At 30.0% G+C, this 14,176-nt stretch overlaps 2 protein-coding genes across 7 annotated transcripts in view; one reads left to right on the top strand and one right to left on the bottom strand.

Moving 5' to 3' along the window:
- Positions 1–14,176, top strand: part of LOC126836332 (uncharacterized) — a 76,820-nt gene that overhangs the window by 42,046 nt on the left and 20,598 nt on the right. Inside the window, exons 1-2 of one of the 5 annotated variants that reach the window (XM_050569564.1) lie at positions 3,178–3,401; positions 4,144–5,484. The exons of 1 other annotated variant lie outside the window; for it this stretch is intronic. In XM_050569564.1, coding sequence (XP_050425521.1) covers positions 3,315–3,401; positions 4,144–5,454 — 1,398 coding nt within the window. In that variant the 5' untranslated portion in view covers positions 3,178–3,314 and the 3' untranslated portion in view covers positions 5,455–5,484. 3 more of the 5 variants (XM_050569567.1, XM_050569563.1, XM_050569570.1) reach the window with 3 other exon arrangements.
- On the bottom strand, positions 10,298–13,588 carry LOC126836334 (uncharacterized). Of its 2 annotated transcripts, XR_007685315.1 has the most exons (8): positions 13,199–13,588; positions 13,066–13,130; positions 11,743–11,890; positions 11,616–11,680; positions 11,232–11,385; positions 10,959–11,165; positions 10,415–10,506; positions 10,298–10,327 (listed from the first exon to the last, which is right to left on the bottom strand). XR_007685315.1 is itself a non-coding variant. In XM_050569572.1 (7 exons), exons 1-7 carry the CDS (start codon positions 13,413–13,415, stop codon positions 10,478–10,480), a joined length of 885 nt encoding a protein of 294 aa, XP_050425529.1. In that variant the 5' UTR covers positions 13,416–13,588; the 3' UTR covers positions 10,359–10,477. The 2 variants fall into 2 exon arrangements, 1 of the variants encoding a protein (XP_050425529.1); XM_050569572.1 differs by lacking the exon at positions 10,298–10,327 and having other exon boundaries at positions 10,359–10,506.

The raw sequence follows: 14,176 nt of genomic DNA, 5'->3' as shown, positions 1-14,176 counted from the left end.
GCCAATAAAGAAAACAATTTGGCAAATAGCGGAACGAAGTTCCAACCAAAAATTTTTTTTTAAGTTCTATAGATGTATGTACTTTAATATATATTAAAAAGGTTTAAGTACAATAATCTCTTTTCTTCGCACAATGAAATAGCAAAAAATTGAATTTAAAGTTTTCTATCTATATGTGGAGCACCACAGAACGACATATCTATAAACAAACATAGATATAATACTTTTGTAAAATGAGTTACAAAAAATAAAATAAATTTGGCGTTACTTCCTCCTACTGATGAAGCAATTACTTAGCATTCTTATAACGCCAATATACAGCAGATAATATTTTAAAAAATAATATATAATTAGTCGCAACTGTTTTAAATAATATTTCTATGTCATAATTACAGTAGGATAAATTATAAATGTATACAACTAACAATGATATTATATGCTTATCAAGTTCATTGTAAACGTGTAATATAATACCTAACACAAAGCTGTATTTTGTACAGCTATAATTTTTAAGAATATCCAAATTGACCGCATGTAAAAGATGTATGTATATTGTATAATAAACAAAATTATTGTTTATTATAAAAAAAAATACGAAAACAAATTTGTGACTTTTACAAAACGGGACTTTTAGTATATTAAAGTAAATATTATATCAATACAACTTTACAAAAAACTTTACGGTATATTTCCTTTAATGACTGGCCTTAAGGAATTTAATTTTTATAAACTTAAAATGACCACAACTTTTTGTTAGAATAATCGGTTCTTGAGTTTTAATAGTAACTGGATGTTTGTTAACGGTTTTTAAGCATAATTCCCGAATAGGAACTAACCATAAACATTACCCCGCAAAGGTCGCGCGGATTACTATTGTAATCCATCAAAAAATAAACTAACTCTCCTATTTTAATAACCACTGGAATTACCTTAAACTTTCAGTACCTTCAAATGACATACTGTTACATTTTATCAGTTCGTTATCGAATACCGTTCGTAGCGTTTGTCGTCGTTATCTAAGGTCAATGTGTGTTGGATTACAATTGTATGTCGCGCGACCACTCACGAAAGTTTTAATTTTTTAGTTTATTTTATATTTATAATTTTTATTTATGTGTTAATTATAAAAAAAATGAGCAACAAAATCGATATTGACTGATCGATTTTATTCAATTTTATCACTTTTATTTATAATAATTCTTGTAGACCTGTGACCTCTCCGTTTCCGCATTGCTTTGATTAAATTATGCCAATACTCTACTGTACTAGTCCTCTCGGATAAAATCGCTTTCAAATAAACGCTTTGATGCTCATTTGTAAATACAGAACCTTCATTTAAAACTTTCTAACTTTGCTGGTTTATACTGTGCTTGGTTTGGACTGTACTGGCTTGAAAATACTAACTACCGATTTGCATCGAAGCGTTTTTTCGAAAGTGATTTTATCACTTTCAGATTTAAAAATTCCTGTAAACCTGTGACCTCCCCGTCACCACTATGCCCCTACCCAACTATGCTCCGTCCCCACTATGCCCCGACCCCACTGTACTGGTTTTTTTTCATTATCGAAATAACCAGTTTACCAGTGATTTTTTTGTTTATAGCTTTAGGTTTTCTAAAATTTTACCAAAAAAAATCTTTGATAATCACATTATTTTCATAATACCTTATTAACAGTCAAAGTATTATTTCAAAAAAACTTGTTTTTTGGTTGATAGAAACTTTTCATTTTTTCTGTCAAGAATTGCAAACGTTACTAAGCTAAAGTTGATAATATTTCTTATAATTACAAAAAGTGTCGATTAAAAGGAATAAATGGCAGCTTAACTGAGTTTCAGCTAGTAAAAAATAATGTATTAAGAACATGTTGAAATTAATTTAGATCTTTTGTAAATTTAGGACGATATAAACAGTTCCGTTCCAGGACATTATATTACATAGACGTGACTTAACTTTGACATGTTTTGAATTGAATTTTATCTTACAAGATCAAAAGCAACTAAGCCTTAAGAATATTACACATATCTGTTCTTTTAAACCGATGGTTTAAATTGTTTGAAATATATTTTCGGTTACTTGCTATCCTATCAAGCATTTCATACAGTTTATTGAATCAGATACATTTGTAAAGCAGACATAATATCTGTTGCTATTTGTTTTCTTCAAACCGTAAGTACATAGTTAACCTACATATTTTCTTAGTTTAATATGAAAATATTGCATTATTTGAACAATACAGGCACACATTATTATTTTTTTCTGCTTAGATTTACTTAAACTGAGAGACCTCTATCCCTCGGTATTTTAAATCTCAATTTACCATAAACGAGTTTCGCCCGAATTTGAACTTGTATAATAGATTTCAATTAGAGTCTTTTTACAAATATACTATGTCCTATTTCCCATATATATTTTAATACTTTTAATTATTTCTCAATAACTTTTACCGGCCGATCGCTCAATTTTGTTGTTAACTGTATACATGTTTGTAATCCGTTAGCTAATAGTTGATTAGAAAAAAAAATGTACACATTTCAATAAGTTTTAAAATTAGTACAACGAGTGAACTTTTTTAAGTTTTCGAATTCGGTGTAAAGGTCAATATTAATAATAAATGATTTACTTTGAGCTTATAGTCTGAAATTCGAGCTAAACACAATCATTGATAGATAGTATAAATGAACTTTTAGTAAAATATGTACCCATTACACTAGTCAACTTAATTATAATATTGCACATCTATGTGCACAAATACTAGAAAAATAGGTCAAAATGGAGAATATTGTCAACTATTATGATTCATCTTACCCTTCGAATTTTGAGTTATATAAGGTAAATACAAAAAATCCAAACTCTAGACCAATAATTTATATTTAACCAAATAACTTTGTTGGCAAACTAAGAATAATTGTTGATTTTACAATAATGTATTTTTTTTTGTTGATATATTCTTAACCCATTTCAACCATATGTCTACACAGATGAGATAACCTTTTGTACTTTGTTATAGCGTTTTTTTTTTTTATAAGAAGTCGGATTAATAGAAATTTGTATAAAATATATATTTGGACACAGACTAGACAGAGCATACAGAGTCAACATACGTAGACAAAGTACAAACCGAAGATATGATTTATATGAACTAGTGTTGTTCAACAAGTTGTTGAGTAAATTTGAAAAATACAATTGCTTACCTAGTATCCTTTTTCGCTATACTTTGGCTATCGTATAAAGTCTTGCGATTCTAATAGATTGGTCATAGTTACACTATACCATACAAACGACTTGTAGTGCAATTAAAAATATAAAATAACAATGATCGCCAAACTTTGTGCAATTTTGCTTTGTTGTTTTGCTTTAATTTTAAACACTAAAACAATGGAAACAACAAGTAACAGCCAAGTAAGCATTTATTATGAACTATAAGTTTTCCGTGAAATAATTTATATTTTGCGGTGGATATTAGTTGTACACTATAAACAATTATTTCTTACTCTAAAATATACTTTGATAATACTGAAAAAGCTACAGTCTGCTAAGAGCCTAACGGCTAAAATTATAAAACTCAAAAAAATGCTCTAGGTTTTTTTTTTGTTGAAAATTGCACTGCATATCGGTTACGATAAAAAAGTGTTTAATTTTTTTCAGAAAGCTGACAAAATATTTTTATATAAGAAACTGGGTATTATCGTTTTTTTTTTTTTTGGTGTCTTTGGCCATAGTTTATAATCTAATAAGTCGGCTTTTACATTTTGCCACAAATTTGAGAAGTTTTATAATATATTTTGCAAAAAGCTAAGAAATTCGTACATAAAACTGTACATAAAATTTCAAACTGGATCTCATTAAAACGTTGAAAGTTCATAGAAAAGTCGAAAAAACCGGCAATTATTTTTTTTTACACACAATTATTTCAACTATTTTGATTACTGTGGTCGTTTTTTCGACTTTTCTATGAAATATTTGGCGTTATATATGTATAGATATATGTATAATAGGATTTTTTCGAGGCTGTCCAAGTCACATATTTGCTTATAAACAGTTCATATAACAATAACTATTATTAGTTAGCTAAGTCGAATTTGGCGTATTTTTAAAGTTACTTTTTTATATTTACATAACTATATATTTGTATATGTTTTAGATAACCCCCGCACGGTTTTTCGTTCCGACATCTGACAAAAACTATGTGCGCGCCGTGGACAATGTGAAGACGTTCAACAAACAATCGACCACTATCAACAAGCAGAGTATTCTTTCCATGCCCGTTGTGAACGATATTGAGAAATACCAAAAAAAAATAAAAAGCCGCGATAGACTGGAGAAAAAAGCCGGGGACATCAAATGTACTTTTTGCGTGATCGCCAAATCGAACGCGGTGTACTTGAAGTACTTATTGGAAAGTTTTGTAGCCGTAAAACGTTTTTCTTATGACGACGACGATTTACACAAATTAAGACAAATCCAACTGGAAACCACGATGATAGTTGAACTGTTGCTGGCCGAAAATTTGGAAACGGGCAAGTGGCTTTGGAGTCATTTTTTGAAAACGATCGCCATCGCAGAATACGACGACTTTAAAAACGGTTTCAAACGCGACGTAGACCCGTTCGAAAGTGACCGTTTGCTGCAAACCGGCGTTTCGGAATTCATCGGCACTTGTATACGTGAAAAAAACCTTCCGGAAACCGCTATGGCACCGGATTTCGTTTCGAACAACCCTAAGGGACACGGTCGTTTTTTAAATGGTCTAAGCGCTATACCGCTTACAACCAATCGCAATTACAACCTGATGTTAACACTTCTGTATTTGGCACCGTTCTGGGAAGACCGGAATGAATTTTTGTTCAGGCAAATAGCCTATACCAATGTGGATTGGAACGTGGCGAAACAAAAACACCTGACCGAGGTGCCGGCGACCAGGACATTTTTCGAAAACAAACATTGGATTTACACACCGTACGAACGGATGGACCACCAACTCTTGTTGGTCAGGATTATCGACGCCAGATTGTATTGTCACCTTGCGGTGGTGCTGCACGTTTACGAGAAACAGCTAACAGCCGGACGCTTCGAACCGAGGACGCTGAGACAGACCAAAGACGCTATCGCAGACGTTGTCCAAGACGCGTTACAGTTGACGGCGTTCAAAGACAAATTCCTCGTGGTCGTCATATCGGATCTCAAGACGGCAAGTGAAGGAAACATCGTAGAAATAACAAAAATATCAACCGGTGTCAAGGCAAAAGCCAATGAGGTCCTAAACGAACTACACGGTTCCAGTGGAGTCGATCGGCTCGGTTTCAACGTCAACCAATTGCAGTCCAGCAACGAGTTCACCGCATTAGTCATTAAGAATTTCAAAGACTATATGAACGAATTGAAAAGCATCTGCTTGCCGTTCGAGTATAGATGGCTTTTGCATTTCTTGGATATAGTTAAATGGTCGGCGTGAATGCATAACGCAACGTTTGTGAATCTAGTATTATCGAAATAAATAAAATATATAAAAAATAATTGAGATTTATGTGTTGTTCCTCATGTATTTGAAAATTTAGTTAGTTACTTTTAGGAATTTTAACAATCAATCATAATTGAAACTATTATAATAATAGTTCTTTATTTACCGCGATAAAACTCCGTTTTACATAGTTATATGATGATATAATAAAATAAAACTAAAAATTAAGGCTTTGTTGTAACGTTTTTTTTTTATAAGAAGTCGGATACAGAGTCAATATACGTAGACAAACCGAAAATGTAATTTATATGAACTAGTGTTGTTTAACAATTTGTTGGACAAAATTGAAAAAAAAAACAATTTTTGACCTAGTTTTCTTTCTTTTGCAAAACTTTGTCTATGGTGTAAAGTTTTGCGAATATAATAGTTCAGTCATAGTTACACCATACCATACACAAGACTTGTATTGTACATAAAAATAAAAATGAACGCAAACATTTGTGCATTTTTGTTATGTTGTTTTGCTTTAATTTTAAACATAAAAACAATCGTATCAGTAAGTAACAACCAGGTAAGCATTTATTATGAACTATGAGTTTTAAGTAAAATAATTTATATTTTGCGGTAAATCTCAGTTGTACGCTTTAAAAAAATGATTTCTTACGCTAAAATATATTTTGATAATAATGAAAAAGCTAATGCCTGCTTAGAGCCTAACGGCTAAAATTATAAAACTCTAAAACATACTTTAGTTTTTTTTTTTTTTTTTATATCACAATGCATTTCAGTTACAATAAAAAACAACTTTACATTTTTTGGATTTTTTTTTTCAATTATTTGGCTAAAAGTATTTTGAGTTTGTTTCTTGACACATATTTTTATCGTTTTTAGTATCTTCGGCCATAGAAAATACCGATGATAATCAGTTGTTTATGTAAAAAAAAACTATCAACATTCTGAAAAAAATATAGAATATTTTTTTTCGTGTAACAGAAAGTCATTAAAATTGAGTTTATAATCTAAAAAGTCGGCTTTTTCATGTTTTAAAATTTGAGAATTTTTTTTTCAAATAGCTAGGAAATTCGTACATAAAACGTTTAAATTTCAATCTGGGATCTCATAAAAACGTTTGGAATAACAAAAATAGATGCAAATTAATAGAAAAGTCAAAAAGATACAAAAGTTATCTTATTTATTAATTTTTTCAATTGTTTTGATTACTGTGTTCGTTTTATTTACTTCTCTATGAAATATTTGACGTTTTATACATTTATATATCATAGGACTGTTTTATGGCTATCTAAGTCACTTTTATGTTTATAAATAGTTTATATACCTATAAATATTATCAGTTATTAAATGTTAAGTTAAATTTGGCTAACTTTAAAGATACTGTTTTATATATTTTACAACTATATATATATATATTTTTTAGATAACCTCCGCACGGTTTTTCGTTCCTACGTATGACAAAGACTATGTGCGCACCGTTGACATTGTGACGACGTTCCACAAACAATCGACTTCTTTCTGTTAATTGGAATTCACAATTAAACATTTTCAGACAATATATTTAAAATAAATTATGTTAAGTAGCTGCACCATACTGAGATTTAGTTTAATTTTTTTTAAAGTAAAATAACCATGGGTGAATTATAGATTATTACGAGACTACATTTTTTGTTTTTAATAGTGTTTAATAATTATTATTACCAGTTTTTAGACGACAATTTTTACTTTGTTTGTTTTTAAAATTACTTTTTTATAATTATTTATAAACAAAATTGTTTTATAGATTGCCCCTTTGCGGTTATATGTACGATTAAATGATGTAAGCTATGTACAAGCCATAAATAGTTTGACAACATACAACAAACATTCAGTTAGTATTACATACGACGACATGGCACTTTTGACAACCCGCTCTTTGGAAACTTTTTGGGATTACGAATTACAATTAAAAAGCCGTGATAAATTAAAGACAAAAGCTAAAGACATCAATTGTAGTTTTTCTTTAGTTGCAAAATCAAAATTATTATACTTGAAGGACTTATTTGTAAAGCTAGAAAATGGAGAGCCTTTCATTAATAATGAGGAGACTTTAACACGTCTTAAAGAAGAAGCCGGACTTATACTACATTTATTAGTGTGGGGAAATTTTGAAACAGGAAAATGGCTTTGGAGTTATTATTTGAAAATCATTGCAATCAGCCAATACGAAGATAACAAACGTTTCATCCAGGAAAACCCATTCGAAGACAACCAGTTTCAATCTGGCGTTACAGATTTCATAAAAAAATGTGAAGCCGCCGATTACCTACCTAAGACTGCAATAGAATCTGATGTGGTTTCGAAAACACCGAATGTATACAATTATATGTTTTATTTTTTACTCCATTCCAGAACATTTGCAGATTTTTTAAATAGACGCTTTGCATATCTTCCCAAGAATACAATAGAATCTGATTTGATTTCGACAAATCCGAATATATATGAAAAAATGATTTGCGATCTACGCAGTTCCAGATGGGGTACACTTGTTTTAAGCGGCACTTATTTGGTCACGACACACTTTTTATATCTTAAACCATTTTGGAACGACACACGTCAAATATTGTTCAGACAAATAGCCGGAGTCCATGTCGATTGGAGTAATGTTAAACAACGACATGAAGTCGAGGTCGCTATTACCAGAGCATTTGTGGAAAATCGCACTTGGATTTACAAACCATACGGTCGATTCGACCACCAACAATTTGTAATCAACATTATTAATGCCAGATTTTATTGTTTCTTTTCTGTTGTACTGCATATTTATGAAAAGCAGTTTTCCATACTTGACGAACAGACGATGGAAAACACCAGAAATCTTATAGATGATGTTAACAAAAACGCGTTGAATATAATAGAGTACAAAAATGATTTTCTTTTGAATGTTGTATCAGAATTTAAGTTTGGAATAATAAGCGACATCAATGACATAACAGATATTTTAGGAAGAGTGAAGACAAAGGCCAACGAGATCCTTAACAATTTAAACGGTGGTAGCTCAAACGAAAGCGATTGGCTCAGTTTCAACATTAACGAAGGCCAACTGTCTAACACCGATTTTGTAATTAGGATCATTGATGATTTTCAAGGTTATTTAGACGAGTTGGAAAGCGTATGCATGCCGTTCGAATATAAAGTGTTTTTGCATTTCATAGATGTAGTTCAATCGTCTGCTGCTCAAGATATTTAAATTTTATATTACGAACACACTGTTTGTAAATCAAATTATAACACAATTTAAGTATCGCTTAAGAATTATGCGAAATTCAATTTATTATGAAAATATTATTTACTTAGGTACCCTACTTCAACATTTTCACACAACAAAAATCGTATGAAACCGTATAATGTCATTGCAAGCATAAACGTTTGCATTAAATAAACCATATTACATATTGTTTTCATTGTGTTATTATACTTGTTTATTAGTAAAGCAATACTAGTTAATATAGTAGTATTATATAGTTAATAAAATCTACTATGTTAACAAATTTATTATACTGTAATTAAGCTTTATTTGAAATCAAAACACAAAATTTGGGGTTTTACTGCTTCAGTAAAGTGCCAGTGAAGTTACTTTTTTTTTTGTTAACAGTCGACTAATTATTATTAATATTATTGTTAAATAAAAAATCTTGCTTGGTTAATGATTATCGTTCGTATTTTAGAATTATGCTAAAAATACGTTTTTTAATTCTATCGTTACTAAATTATTTCTATGTATATCAATTTTCAATAAATGCGTGACTAGTTCTTTTGTTTTATTTAGACACATGTAGCATTAAGAAATATGAATAAAACATTAATTTGGAATATTATTTTAGATAATAATATTATTCTTCTTATAACGGTTTTAAACTTAAATTCTTTATCGGTTGAAAATACTAAAAACCTGTGCAATATTGAAAACAATATTGTAACCGTAACGAAGGAACCCAAACTCAAATGATTCTGAATGGAAACCTACCAGAGCAAGTAAATGAATAAAAATATCTAGTACCAGGGAGATTTTAAAGCAAAAAAAACATGTCTTTATCTAGAAATATTGACATTAGAGTGAGGAAAATCTACTAAAGGATTATGTTTGGAGCGTAGCACTGTACTAAGTATCTACTAAGATATAAATTTGTAGGTATGCTTTGCTATTGCACACAAAACCATTGCATAATTACGTATAAGATGTATCTTGTTCGTCATTTTATACAAAAGGGTTGTGTATAATTAATGCAAATTCAAGATGAATTAATTAATGTTAATACAAATCTAGATCATTTCTGTCGATCTCCCTTTCTCAAAACATATTATTATACATCCTAGAGATAAAACTATGTTAAATAAAAAATATGCTAGGTTTTTTTAAGCGACATTGTTGGGATTTCAACAATTTAAACTGACTCAAACCCCTACTGGGGTTCTTCATGGAATCCAATTTAATCAGGGTTGGTATCAACGATTGACAGTATTACAAATATATTTTTGAGGTGGCTAGTTAAAAAAAAATTAAGAACGATAAACACAGGTTGTGGACTCATCACAATTCATGACATAACGGAAAAAAATTTAAATAACAAAAGAAATTACATACCCATGTTTAGATTAAAAAAAAATACTGTTTATTAAAATATGTGATAACAAGAAGGAATGAATGTATTTGTGTGTATCAATGTGTAATCTTGATGATTACATCTACTTAATAGGTGAATTGGCTGAATGGTTCGAAACTAGACCTTTACAGTTTTGAATAAAATCTTAATGGGTTATTAACCGTCTGTGAAAAGGTGAAGGAAAATATCTATTTTTATAAAATAATGTAAAACTGAAAAAAACAGGCAAACAAATATTTTATTACAATATCATTAATCTTTAGCAGTTATACAAATTAATTAGACAATCTTTTGATTACGTTCGCTATTGACATATATACTTGAAATTTGTATTAAATGTGCATAGTTTCCTCACTAACTATTTAAAAAACGTTTGCAATTTTATTGATGTCTGAAACAAATACACAATATTTAAAGTAAATCACTGACTGATCTTGCACTAAAAAAAAATTATAAGTTATAACTAAAGGAATAGGTAATTACAGTATACATTATCATTAGTATTCAAAGCTATAACTATGATTTTCTCAGTATATATTTTCAATGGAAGTCAGAAATGACCATACAGGCTGATCCGGCTGATAATAGCTAGATAAGAACCGCTTGTGTATCATTTTCGCCTATCTGACAATGCGAACATAAACATGATTTTTGTGGGCTATTTTTTTTTTTTGGAAACCTTGAAAAATACGGGGCAACGTCATAATTGTACAAAGTTATAGGAAACGAACAGATTGATAGAATTTTATTTTGATATACATTTTTATTCAAACGCTAAAATGTAGTGAAGTCCCAGATACAAAAATCTGCATACAATTGGTAATATAATAATATATTATTTACCTTGATAAGATATTTTGTTTTTACGTAAAGGATCTAGTTGATTTATCAGGTTCAATGGAAGTCGTCCTCCGAGTAGTCGTTCATAGAAATCGTTAAGTTCGTCTATAGATACGAGTGGTTTACCAAACATATCTTCGAACGTCTGCTCTGCGGGAAGCGGACTACAGTAAAGGTTTGAAAATTCAGCAAAATCAATCTCATCGTTGCCTAGAAAATTGTATATTATATCATTCACAAACATTTTTTACTTCGACGACCTATTCAGGTACGTACCGTTTGTATCGTAGCTCTTCATCTGAGCTTTTGCACGTTCTACGGCCGCCAAATCTGGGCGTACCTTTTGTATTAGTTCAACAAGTTCTTCGCCGTCGAAAACGTTATTTTTGTCCTTGTCGAATAAGCGAAATACCCCGTATAGGTCATTTAACTAAAAAAATGTTTTTTAAAAAATACGTTTTCTTCAAATATATCATATACTGAGTATATTATTATTATAATTTTTGCTCAAATCTACACAACTCGAATTAAAAAATGTTAAGTTAAAATAAAAAATCTATTCAATAACGATAATAAGACTTAAAAATCCCTAATTATTCTTTCCCATTACATTTAGATACGATTAATCACAGTAAAAAAGTAATTATCTAAGCTGTTAACCTTTAGAGTAGCCCTCAAAATGTCTACTATTTCCTTGGACTTTTCGCTCCCAATTGAATCTTTTTCTGAAAACAATTGTGGATAATTTTAAAACAAATTTTAATAGGAAGATAAGTTTTTTTAATACCGTTTAGACCGATGAGCTTGAATAGTTCTAAAACTTCTATCTTCTTTTTAAACACGTCTCCAAATTTTTGCAATAATTTTACCTGGAAATTTTCTACCGAAATAGTCTCACTACCGTTGACTTTGTCATTGTCCTCTGAATTTCCCCTCTAATACAAAACAAAAAAGACATGTTATGTACACTCTATAACGATTTATTTGGTATGGTTTAATGTATATATATATATTTTTTTTACAAAGTTAGTTCCTTTAGGATAATACTCTAATGTTTTTTCTAAAAATAATTACACTCCTCTAGTTTTTCTGTTTAGAGTTTCTTAAATTTATGTTATTTAACAATATTAGACAATAATATATTCCAATTGTGTCTTCACTCCACCCTAAAACACATAATTAGCTGACATATTGTGGAATTACTTTTGGTGATTTTATAAATAATTAAAAGTACAATTATTTTTTTAATTCGTTGCAGTTGTGTGTAAAAATAAAATGCGCAATTTTTAATAATAAAAGTACAAATATAGTTGGTATTCCTAAATACCGATACATTAAAGATATTATTGATAAACATAGTACCTATAAGTAATTTAACAATATAAGTTTAAAGAGTAAGTTTTTCTAAAAAGGGTAGCATGTTGAAAGAAAGTTTTGAGTAAATAACTTATATTATTAAATGTATACGCGTTGACATTTTCTGCATTAGAAGGTGCTGCAGTTAAACTTAGGTTGATCAATAATCAAAAATAATTTAAATAAAAACTAAATTAAATATTTCTTAGCCTATTCCTCCATTCCGCATCTAGAAGAGGTGGAATATTTTACTTTGTTTTGCTATCGTGGCCGTAGCTATGAGCCTTAAGATTTGAAAATTACACTAAAGGTAAATCTATGGCGTGGCTGTAACTTATACGGTTTTCTCAAAATACTGCAGTGAAAGTAAGCTAAGGGAAAATTACACTTCGACAATAGAAAAACGCTGGGTTGCTATTGTTGCGGGTGAATTAACATTAAAACAGGTATATAAAAATGATGTTCATTAAATTATGCTGATAACTATTACAGGCACACGATCCACCCTAATCGAGAATCGTTCCAATCATAATACTTAAATAAATTAAAACAATACCACACTAGACATTATCTTCCGTCCTAAAATTTATCAACTTTTAAGACTAATAAAACTGATTAACGACCACATTATTCTGGTAATTTTAGAATATTCTACAGGGATATGTGAAACAGTTTTTTTCAACAAGGCAACTACAAAATTCAAAAAGTCGCCCCCTCCCGCTTCGGGCAGTAAAAATTATAGAACTGAACAAACCTGCGACAAAATCTCGAATAGCGGTGCCATACGTTTGAACTGTTCAAAACCTATTTTATTGCTTCCTGAAAAAAAAATTATATCAATAATTGTAGAATGGTTTTTAACGTGGGACTTTTTTTTTTTTGATTACCGTTTAAATTAATGAAAGATATATAAATGTCTGCAAGGCGAACGGTGATGAATCCTTTGAAATCTTGGAATATTATTTTCTGTAATTCAACAGCGTCGATAAGACCATCGCTATTGCTGTCGTTCCTCTTGAATATCTCTCGCCATTCAACCGTACTACTACATTTCTCGACAAAACATGCGACAAAAAAAAGGAGTACAATCTTGTTTGAAATCATTGTAATTGGAAATATGTATGGTTTTTATGAGACCTGCTGTTAGGAATTTAACGTGTTTTGCTTACGAGTTTTGTGTTTCTGACGTATTTCGTGTAAGACCAAAAATTTGGGAAAAACAAAATCATAAATAATTTTGAATACAAAATAATAGCTATTGGAATAAAGCACACAAACGGGGCTTCTGTTTGTTTAAGTGGTTCACATTCGTTTGAGACTTGCTTTGGGTCGATACTTGTCCAAAATCTGTTTACTTTTTGTACACGCTTCGTAGGGATACATTGAAATATATGTTTATACAAGATGTACCGTGTAAAATGTGTTATTGAAATTTCAAGTAAAAACAATAATTTAAGTAACGACAAATTATTGTAACAACATATTATTGCCTAAGGAAATACAGAAAAATAAGCGTTATTTTATTATTCGAGACGATTAAATAAAAAAAAATCTTATGAATATCTCTAATTGGAAAAGTTTTGAATTCATCGAATTCGTGATATTCAGCTATACTATAATTTATGTAACCCATTCGAATATGGGCGTAATTGGTGGGGGGGGAGGTGGATCATAAGTCTATAACTGAATGCGACTACCTAAAAGCATTTTACCTGTAATGACAATAAGGTGCTTAGAAGTGAATTTTTTCGGGGGGGGGGGGGGTTAACTTATAAATATCTATTGATTTTGAATAAAACTGAAAACCATTTTTAAATTGTTCAACAATTATTTTCGATTATGATGTATGTTAATATATAAAGACT

The sequence above is a fragment of the Adelges cooleyi genome, unplaced genomic scaffold (assembly GCF_023614345.1).
Source record: "Adelges cooleyi isolate 19-005CV unplaced genomic scaffold, UGA_ACOO_1.1 ACOO_flye_CR_arks_rails_tigmint_CR_PRNA_247, whole genome shotgun sequence".
NCBI classification, from domain to species: domain Eukaryota; kingdom Metazoa; phylum Arthropoda; class Insecta; order Hemiptera; family Adelgidae; genus Adelges; species Adelges cooleyi.
Note: the sequence above shows the minus strand (reverse complement) of the source record. Positions and strands in the feature narration are given on the sequence as shown.